Below are 9,938 nucleotides of genomic sequence, written 5' to 3' on the forward strand. Positions count from 1 at the left end.
CCCAGCGCTGCCGGGTTCCTGTAGTTCACATTGTTTCATGTTTGATTGTGTCGCCGTAGTAACCCGGACCTGCGGAGAACGGACGTCTCCGTGGATACGCCCCTGGAGAGGACGAGCAGCGGAAGCTCCTCCAGCTCCCAAGGGGGGTCCAACGAGAGAGGTACATACACACACACACACACACTAACACACACACACACACATACACTAACACACGCACACACACATACACACACATACACTAACACACACACACACACACTAACACACACACACACTAACACACACACACACACTAACACACACACACATACACACACACACACACACACACACTAAAACTCAAACAAACACACATCTCACAAACACACACACACACACTCACTTATGTTCTTGCTTGGTGGTGATTGTGTGTGTTATATGTGTCTGTAGGGTCCAATAGGGCTGAAGGTACCATGGCAATAACCCAGGAGTCGAAAGACGAGAACAGGGAAGTGACAAGACCCAGCAGGCCTGCTGTGAGTGACACAGACACACACACACACACACATACACATACACACACACATGTGCCTAACATCCTATCCTTTCTTTTCTGTGAACCAAGCATTATCGCTGTCTTCATTTCTTTCTCGTGCGCTCGTGCTTCTCTGTCCGTCTGCAACATTCTTTGTTCTCTCTCCTCTTTCCTCTCCTCTGCTTCTCTTCTCTTCTCTCCATCCTCCTCAGAGCTATAAGAAAGCTGTAGATGAGGTCAGTGACATTTCTACTCCCTCCTCTCCTCTCTCTGCTCAGTCACTCACTCTCTCCCCCCACTCCTTCACCATTTCAACCACATGCATCCACCATCTCTCTGCCTCCACCTCCCTCTCTCTCTATCTCTCTCTCTCTGTCTCTCTTCATCTCTCTTTCCCTCTCTTTCCTCTCTGTGTCTCTCTCTGTCTCTCTCTCTCTCTGTCCCTCATAAAGACTTTTCATAATGTTTTAGGGGTGATTGCGTGTAGGAATATCTCTCTTTCTTATAATTTTTCTCTCATTTTCTCTTCTCTCTTATTGCCCCTCTTTCTCTCTCTCTGTCTCTCTTTCTTTCTCTCTCTCTTTCTCTCTCTTCACACCTTCCTTCTGTCTGTCATCAGGAGGAGTTGGTAAGACAGTCCAAGACTATTAATCCCCCCCCCCCACACACACACACACTCCCGTGCCCTCACCAGCCCGACCCCTCACATGCACGCTACTCTCCTCCCGCCTGCTCTACCTGTGTGTTGTGTCAGTCAGTCAACGAGTTCAGGAACTGCTTCTCCCAGCCCCTAACACATGACCTCTGACCTTGTTATCCCCTTTCACCCCAATTACTACCCAGTGGCATCATGGGAAGTGGAGTTGATCCTTGAGTGTTCTCTCTCCACCTCCTGTCCTGCCCTCTCTTGCTTCTTCGCCCCTGGCTAGTGCTCTGACTGCAGTGCAGCCGTTGTCAAATGTGGGGTCACAGAAGCCTTGGAGAGTTGGAGAGCTGTACAGCAGAACGATATTAAACTGACCGAGGAGTCCAAACGGTCACATCTCCTACATTGTGTGACTCAGAGACACAACTGTCTTATCTCTATGGTGTGAACGTTCTTTTTGAACATAAGGACGTGTGGTGTTTTAACCTCAACTCCCTCCAGCGAGTGGAGGGAGTAGGAAGTAGGTCAAAGAACACGCTTTTTGTGCCTGGCTGGCCAGCCGCGCAGCTAGTATAGCGTTTGTCGGGTTATCACTCCCTCCCTTACTCCCGACAATGTTGGCCTGCATCTCTCTGTTGGCACCACAAGAGGCAGTAGTCCCAGCACACCAAAATCAAGAAGGACACCAAAACCAACCCGCCAATATCCACTGCACAAGTAGAGTAGTCGTCAGAGCATTGGACTCCCACCTGGGAGACCGGGGTTCAAGAGCCGGTGGGGATGACTTTATGGGACTATACCCCAAACCTCCACACGTTCATCCTTTCACTCCAACCTTTTTATCCCTTTCCTAAATTCCACAAGTAGAGTAGTGGTCAGAGCATTGGACTCCCACGCGGGACATTCTCAGAGATTATGTAGCTAAACAAATGCTGTTGTTTACATTTTGGAACTGATGTGCCCAGGCGACAAGACCTATCTTAATTTATCAGACATTATTTCATGTCATTTCAATTCACAGCTATTTCAGTGGCATGACTAGCTTCCGTCCTACCAGTCCTGAACAGAAACAAGCCAGCCACGCACATAAGCCAGGCTGGGCCTGGTTAGTTTAGTAGACTACTGCACTTCTCCACTCTTACGGTCGGGTGTTAGTTACATCATGCTTCCTTCTATATGCTTGCTTTGTTTTCTTAATGACTTTGGGATTGTTTCAGCCCTTTGAGATTGTCTCACAATGGAAAGTACTGGAGAAATAAAATGAATTATTATTATTTATTATTATCAATAACCTTCTGGTGACCTCTATACCCCCAGGATCTGACGGCTCTGGCCAAAGAGCTGCGGGAGCTCCGGCAGGGGGAGGAGACCAACCGCCCGCCTGTCAAAGTGACAGACTACTCGTCGTCCAGTGAGGAGTCTCACAGCAGCGAGGATGAGGAGGGAGAGGGCGGGACTAACGACGGCACCGTTGCTGTCAGCGATATACCGCGTATCATGTGAGTGTGGAATCAGTGTGTGTGTGTGTGTGTGTGTCTGTTCTCAATCATACCAGAAAGTAAATAATTGAAGTGTCAGAAATGTCAGTAAGGTTATGTTTTCTGAGGTTAACATTGTTAGCACTGTTAACAGACCCTTTAAAGTTGACCTTGGTGCCTGTTGTCCATCAATAGGCCGGCCGCAGGGCAGGGTGGGAGTGAGCCCTATGGCATGATGGGAGGCCATAACGATTCCCATGGCGACTCCTATGGCAACAGCTCTCAGGACGGCACTCTGATGATGCGTGAGGTGAGTGCCCTTCCCGCTGACCTTTGACCTTTCACTTTTGACTCCACACAACTGCACTCAGCCCTCATGGCGTGCATTCCTCAGCTCGGCATGCATGCTGCTTTTCAGATTCATTTGTGTGTTCCAGAAGTGTGTGTGTGTGTGTGTGTGTGTGTGTGTGTGATAGTTTCTGATATCTGTGCACAGTCACCTGCTGTCTCTGTGCGACCTCGCTCTACCTCTACGGGTTCACACCCCCCACCACCGCCCCCCCACCCCCCGGGGGCAGGGGTTTACCTCAGGCTCTGACCCTGGAAAACGATCTGATCACACTGCTGCTTACCGCCTGGCCTCAGATCAGTGTCTCGAGCGGCCCGTCCCTCTCTTCTCTGTTCCAGAGGTTTGGGGTCAGGAGGCGGAGCTCCGCCCTCAGTGACAGCAGCAACGGTTTCCCTGGCCACACTAATCTGTTCCCCGGCAACGCCAATCTGCCTGACCTGGTGCAGCAAAGCACCTCCCCCATGGTCTCCCCTGGCGACGGCTCCGGGGCCCAAGTAGGTTCACTAGCCCCCCCCCCCCACGCGCGCCCGCCTTGCGAACTTGTCACAAACATGCCACAGTATACACCGCCCGCTAAAACCTGATCATAGCAACCTACACCCTGTAGCACCCTTCCGCCTGAACCTAGCCTCCTCTATACCTGAGCCCGCACCCACACAACCTAGTCTCCTGCTGTCCCTGTGTTGGGCCCCCCCTTCTCTGGCCTCTATCCCTCTGTGTCACTTGTGGTGTCCCACAAGGATCTGTTCTTAGCCCCATTCTGTTTATCCTCTATATGCTCCCCTTCTCTAGCCGTTTCCTAAGGTTGGAGGTGACTTGGACCTACTTCCTCTTTTCTCCTCTATGGTTTATCATAGCCCAGTCTCTACCTTTCATCCTCTATTTTCCTCTTATGCTTGTGTGTTTTGTTCATGCTGTACAGTATCTCTTTTCCAGTCACCATGTTGCTGTAGTACATTGTGCTTGCATGGCAGTGTTCTCTCCCCGTTTGTGTGGTGGAAATCTCAAGCTTCGGGGCTGTACAGCAGAACTGGCAAACCCATAGACAATACATCTCGCGCCACGCTTCAAATCTGGCAATCCATCGGTAGCTGCTACTGCATCGTATCCTTGTTTAACGCAGCCTTTTCTTTTTCTCTGATTGGCAGTATGGTATGGGTAGTGGGAGTGGCTCCAAGGCTTCCTTCACGCCATTCGTTGATCCGAGGGTGTATGGAACTTCCCCAACTGATGATGACGATGAGAACTCGGCCTCTGGTGAGTGTTGATTAGACTTTTGATGAGTTGTTGTTGTTGCCAGGAGAAGCCAGTCAGTTGACTATTCTAGTTGATCCACCACTAGACTCACGAGTCAGTCTCTAAACGCAGCGCTGAACTAGAAACTGAAGACATTCGACCAGGTTTTGTTGCTGCGGGTGGAAGTGGGTGGAAACAATTTGAGAGATTGAAAAAAACCTACATCGCCGAACAAATCCTCTTTAGTATTTAGAGCGGTCCTTCCTAATGAGGTGGTGAATGTGTTGTTTTGATTCTTCACTCCAGTTAGGGACCAAGATAGGGGGATGACATAATTTCCGATAAGGCGGGTCCTTCACCCTATTGGAGATGTAGGCAGGGGCTCTGAATGGTAGCGTTTGTTTTAGGCACCGTTCTAGAGACAATTTTCAGTGGAGATATCTCCAGACTTCCGGAGGTGGAGATCTCCAAAGTCTGGCGTTACAACACTAATCCTTGTCGCATCTTTGTCTAATCTTTGTCGCAGCTCTATTTGCCGATGAGCTGCTGAGGCAGGAGCAGGAGCAGGCCCGACTTAACGAGGCCAGAAAGATCTCGGTGGTCAATGTGAACCCCACCAACATCCGACCTCACAGCGACACACCGGAGATCCGCAAGTACAAGAAACGCTTCAACTCCGAGATCCTTTGTGCTGCCCTGTGGGGTAAGAGACGTATATGTACCACACACACACACACATACACACACACACACACACACGCTGAGTCTATATGCTCCGTTTCTGTCCCAGGTGTGAACCTCCTGGTGGGGACGGAGAATGGTCTGATGTTGTTGGACCGTAGTGGTCAAGGCAAGGTCTACAACCTCATCAACCGCAGGCGCTTCCAACAGATGGATGTCCTGGAGGGACTCAACGTCCTGGTCACCATCTCAGGTAGGTCAAGAGGTTAGTGGTGGAGGAGGTCAGAGTTGTTTAGAACAGAATAGAAGTTGGAACTCCTGTAGAATCACGGGTCAGTCTCTAAACGTTACGCTCAACTAGAGACTGAGGACATTCCTCCAGACTTCGTTGCTAAAAGTGGACAGAAACAATTTGATGATTTGAAAAAAAAAACTGCATTGCAAAACCAGTCCAACGTCTTTAGGGCGCTCCTTCCTAATGGAGCGGTAACATGTTTTACGTGTTTGTGGTAAGGCCGGTCCTTCCCTGCTGGAGATGTAGGCAGTGACTCTGACTGGTAGCGTCTGTTTTCTGCTTTGTTCTAGCAACGACTTTCAAAGGAGATGTCTCCAGACTTTCGGAGCTGGAGATCTCCAAAGTCTGGCATCGAGAGACTAGAACTCCTGTGGAGAACATTATTTTGTTCTCATAGCTCAGTATCTCTCTCTCTTCCACTCTCTCTCTGTCTCTCTCTCAGGGAAGAAGAACAAGTTGCGTGTGTACTACCTGTCCTGGCTCCGGAACAGGATCCTCCACAACGACCCGGAGGTGGAGAAGAAGCAGGGCTGGATCACCGTGGGAGAGCTGGAGGGATGCGTGCACTACAAAGTCGGTACGGCACCACGGCACGTGTATGTGTGTGTGTGTGTGTGTGTGTGTGTGTGTGTGTGTGTGTGTGAGAGAGAGAGAGAGAGAGAGAATGAGACTGAATTGTTCATGTCGTCTCTTTCTACCTCTTTTAGTGAAGTATGAGAGGATTAAGTTTCTGGTGATCGCTCTGAAGAATGCAGTCGAGATCTACGCCTGGGCGCCCAAACCCTACCATAAGTTCATGGCCTTCAAGGTGAGAGACACACACACACACACACACACACACACACACACACTACAACACAGACTGCTGTGGCTCGGAACAGTGGACATGACCTTCCTTGGCACAGATACAGCATCATTCCATTGCTATATAATGTGTATTATTATTATTACTTTGAATCTCTCTCTCTCTCTCTCAGTCGTTCACTGACCTGCAGCACCGACCCCAGCTGGTTGACCTGACAGTGGAGGAGGGTCAGAGGTTGAAGGTCATCTATGGCTCCAGTGTGGGCTTCCATGTCATTGATGTGGACTCTGGGAACCCCTACGACATCTACATCCCATCCCACGTAAGAGTGTGTGTGTGTGTGTGTGTGTGTGTGTGTGTGTGTGTGTGTGTGTGTGTGTGTGAGAGAGAGGGAGAGAGAGACTGAGTATCAAATGAAATGGTTGTGGATGATTCAGTCTAGTTATAATATGGAGTGTGATTATGAGTTGAGCTGAATGCTTGATGAGTGTGTTTGTGACAGGAGTGAGAGACCGCGTTTGCTGAGTGTGTGCGAGTCTGGTCAGAGGCAGCCGTCTCAACCAGGTAAATCACGTACTCGTGAGGAAAACCACCTCCCGTTGGCTCAGCCAAAGAACTTCAACCTCTAACTCCGCCCCCGCTGATTTTACAGCCACAGTTTACAGAGTGACGGTAACCAAAGCAGCTGCTCCCACTGTTGTCGGTAACGCTGCTCGGCTACCACGATCATGTTGTCTTCCTCGTTGCCATGGTGACTGTGTGGATGGCGTGGGAGATGCCATTGTTGCAGCAGTTTCTCTCGCAAAGGTCCGGGGAGGCGGGGCTGGCGCTCGCTACGAGAGGCGGGAGGGAGGGAGGGAGGGAGGGAGGGAGCGAGCGAGCGAGAGAGCAGCTGGAGGGAGGAGGGACAGAGGGAGGGAGGGAGGGCAGGAGGGGAGGACGAAGAGAGACGGGCGCTCCTGCTCTGTGCCCAAAGCCTCTCCCCCCCAGGCTCATGCCAGACCACCCCCCCCACCCTCCTCCACTCCCTCCTCCTCCTCCTCCTCCCCCCCGTATGTCGTTCCCCGGCAGATTCAGAGTCAGGTGACGCCCCACGCCATCGTGGTTCTGCCCAGGACGGACGGCATGGAGATGCTGCTGTGCTACGAGGACGAGGGCGTCTACGTCAACACCTACGGACGCATCACCAAAGACGTGGTGCTGCAATGGGGCGAGATGCCCACCTCCGTCGGTACGTCAACCAAAAAAAAACTCGCTTCTACTATCTCTCCCAGCGGTCACTCGAACAAGACCTGCCTCCCCCTCATTTCTCTACTACCTTCTCTCTCCCAGCGGTCACTCAAACACGACCCCCCCCCCTCCCTCTCTACTATCTTCTATCCCTTCCAGCGGTCACTCAAATACGACCCCCCCCTCCCTCTCTACTACCTTCTCTCTCCCAGCGGTCACTCAAACACGAACCACCCCCCTTCCCTCTCTACTACCTTCTATCCCTTCCAGCGGTCACTCGAACATGACCTCCCCCCTCTCTCTCTACAACCGCTCACTGAAAAACACTCCCTTCTTCTCTCCCACTCTCACTATCCCAACTCCCCCCGCTTTTCACATTGAAATACCCTAAATGACAACAATTTGGACATAAGATATGTTTTCTTATATCCTTTCTGTTGCTTGATAGATGCAAAACGTTGACACACCCCCACACACACACACAGAGCAGAGCATGCTCTTATACTATAGTTCTTCAATCAAGAACTAACCCCCCCTCACCTTTCCTCTCCCCCGAACACCCCCACTCAAAAGCCCTGGACACCTCAGCCTGCCATATTAGACCCTCTCACCTCCACAATCAACTCCATGCCTTGTCCCAACCCGCCCCTAGTCCTAGCCCCTAGTAAAGGGACGAATGACTGTTGTTGTGGTTTTTGTTGGTCCGCTCTGCTGTTTTACCTTGTTTGTTTGTGTGCTGTTTTGTTTGTCTACATTGAAATCACATGTTTGCTGTCCTCCTACGTCCATCTACAGTGTGGGTGTCTTGTCTTTTCAGATTGATGGACAGTCACTGTCACTCATCAGTCCAACGTGATACTAGAGTGTTTGCAAGTCAAAGTAGTTTGAACAAGTAGTTGTTCCTCTAAAATTACAATTAGCAGGTCGAAACCAGATCTGATTGGGCTTGTTTGAATCAAATAATATATACAGTAAAAGGGGTTAACCCTTTAAATCTAGTCTATACTATCTTACAGTATTCTTCTGTTCTGTGTCATTGTCTGACTCCAGCTCTTATTTGTCATGTCTGATTGATTGATTTGTTTGTGTTTGGTTGTCTGTTGTACAACATTGTTGGTTTCATGTTGTTTTGTTTCAAGACTGTGAACCATCTCTCAACAGTGAAGATGTGATTGTATGCAGATTTTAACATAATATTATTGAAGAGCTCTTCAGAATCAAAGTCTGCCCCCTGCCCCAATGCATCACACGCTTAAAAGACACACAAGTACACAATTGACCCTTTATTTGGATATTGACAACAGATACACACATACTCACACACACACAAATGGATCCACCTCAGTACAGTACATGGGGACCCTGCCATAGAGCTGGAGTGCAGGACTGGAAGGTAAAGCCAACTCATTATCATCAACACGGCTCCAACCACCGCCACGCTCTCCACCAGTCAGCCTGTTAGCATTAGCATTAGCCACCTGGACGTCCTGGGGGAGCACCCCCACCTTGTCCTACTGCTCTACCCATAAACCCCAGCGGTCACTTGTCAGGTGGGGCTAAGTCCCTTCGTTTAGAAACTGCTGCAATAATCTCCTCCCAGAGGGCGTGGCCCGGCGCGGCCCCGGGTGTGTGATTGGGTGTGAGACTAGTGGTGAGTGAGTCCTCTCCTGTCCAATCCCCTGTCTGTGTGTGTGACCCCCCCCCCCCTCGCAGCCTACATCCACTCCAACCAGATCATGGGCTGGGGAGAGAAGGCCATTGAGATCCGCTCCGTGGAAACGGGACACCTCGACGGAGTTTTCATGCACAAGCGAGCTCAGCGACTGAAGTTTTTGTCTGAGAGGAATGACAAGGTGATGTGTGAATGCACTCACATATATATATATACACAGTATATATATATAGAGAGAGAAGAATAGCATTATAGGAGCCGCTCTCTCATACACACACAAATTCAGAGAGCAACTTTGCAGAGACGAGAAGTGAACCGATAGGATCACAATAGGCTGAGGAGGTCAGCCAGGCTGCAGAGTAGACAGACGGAGACTGCTCAGGCTAACTCTCCTCTCTCTCTCTCTCTCTCTCCGTGTCTCTGCTGCGTCCAGGTGTTCTTCGCTTCCGTACGCTCTGGCGGCAGCAGCCAAGTCTTCTTCATGACCCTGAACAGAAGCTCCATGATGAACTGGTAGCCTCCCCATCCCCTCTTCTTCACCACCCCTCCCTCCTCTTCGCTCTGCACATCGCTGACTGGAGGAGAGGATGGAGGGATAGAGGAAGAACTGAAAAGAGAGATAAGTGATTGATACACTCCAGCGCTGCGGAGCGGTGAGACAGAAACGGGAGACATCGGAGAGGGAACCGTCATGTCCGATCCCGGGCTCGTTGCCGCGGTAACACCTGCAGTGCTGTGTCCCACCATTGGGGGTGTCAGAGAGCTGGCAGCATCTCTCCAGATCATGTCTAGATGCTCTCTTTTGCTGTCGTCTATATAGTTTCCCTGGACTAGTTTTCTTTATTTTTTGGGGGGGGAGGGCGGGGGGGATTTGACGAAACGTGGTAGCATCATAACCCCATTGTTGGGGAGCTTGTCTTTGGAGCATCCCATCAATCCCATTTAACTTGAGAAGCTTATTTTTGCACATCAAATAAGCGCAAAATGAATGGGGTTCAAAGGGGTTTAAAATGTTTCCCAATATCACTG

At 50.4% G+C, this 9,938-nt stretch overlaps 1 protein-coding gene across 3 annotated transcripts in view; it reads left to right on the forward strand.

Moving 5' to 3' along the window:
• The window catches only part of tnikb (TRAF2 and NCK interacting kinase b), a gene marked incomplete at its 5' end in the record, with an annotated part of 26,593 nt that extends 17,123 nt beyond the window's left edge, over nt 1-9,470 (forward strand). For all 3 annotated transcript variants that reach the window (XM_084443731.1, XM_084443732.1, XM_084443730.1), the window contains 15 exons: nt 60-160; nt 433-518; nt 730-753; nt 2,481-2,662; nt 2,837-2,951; nt 3,329-3,484; nt 4,139-4,247; nt 4,753-4,929; nt 5,017-5,160; nt 5,645-5,779; nt 5,910-6,010; nt 6,180-6,329; nt 7,079-7,238; nt 8,951-9,090; nt 9,343-9,470. In XM_084443731.1, coding sequence (XP_084299857.1) covers nt 60-160; nt 433-518; nt 730-753; nt 2,481-2,662; nt 2,837-2,951; nt 3,329-3,484; nt 4,139-4,247; nt 4,753-4,929; nt 5,017-5,160; nt 5,645-5,779; nt 5,910-6,010; nt 6,180-6,329; nt 7,079-7,238; nt 8,951-9,090; nt 9,343-9,426 — 1,864 coding nt within the window. In that variant the 3' untranslated portion in view covers nt 9,427-9,470. The remainder of the gene's footprint in view (nt 1-59; nt 161-432; nt 519-729; nt 754-2,480; nt 2,663-2,836; nt 2,952-3,328; nt 3,485-4,138; nt 4,248-4,752; nt 4,930-5,016; nt 5,161-5,644; nt 5,780-5,909; nt 6,011-6,179; nt 6,330-7,078; nt 7,239-8,950; nt 9,091-9,342) is intronic.
• Between the last annotated feature and the right edge of the window lie 468 nt (nt 9,471-9,938).

This window comes from Borostomias antarcticus (assembly GCF_949987555.1).
Source record: "Borostomias antarcticus genome assembly, chromosome: 9".
NCBI lineage: Eukaryota > Metazoa > Chordata > Actinopteri > Stomiiformes > Stomiidae > Borostomias > Borostomias antarcticus.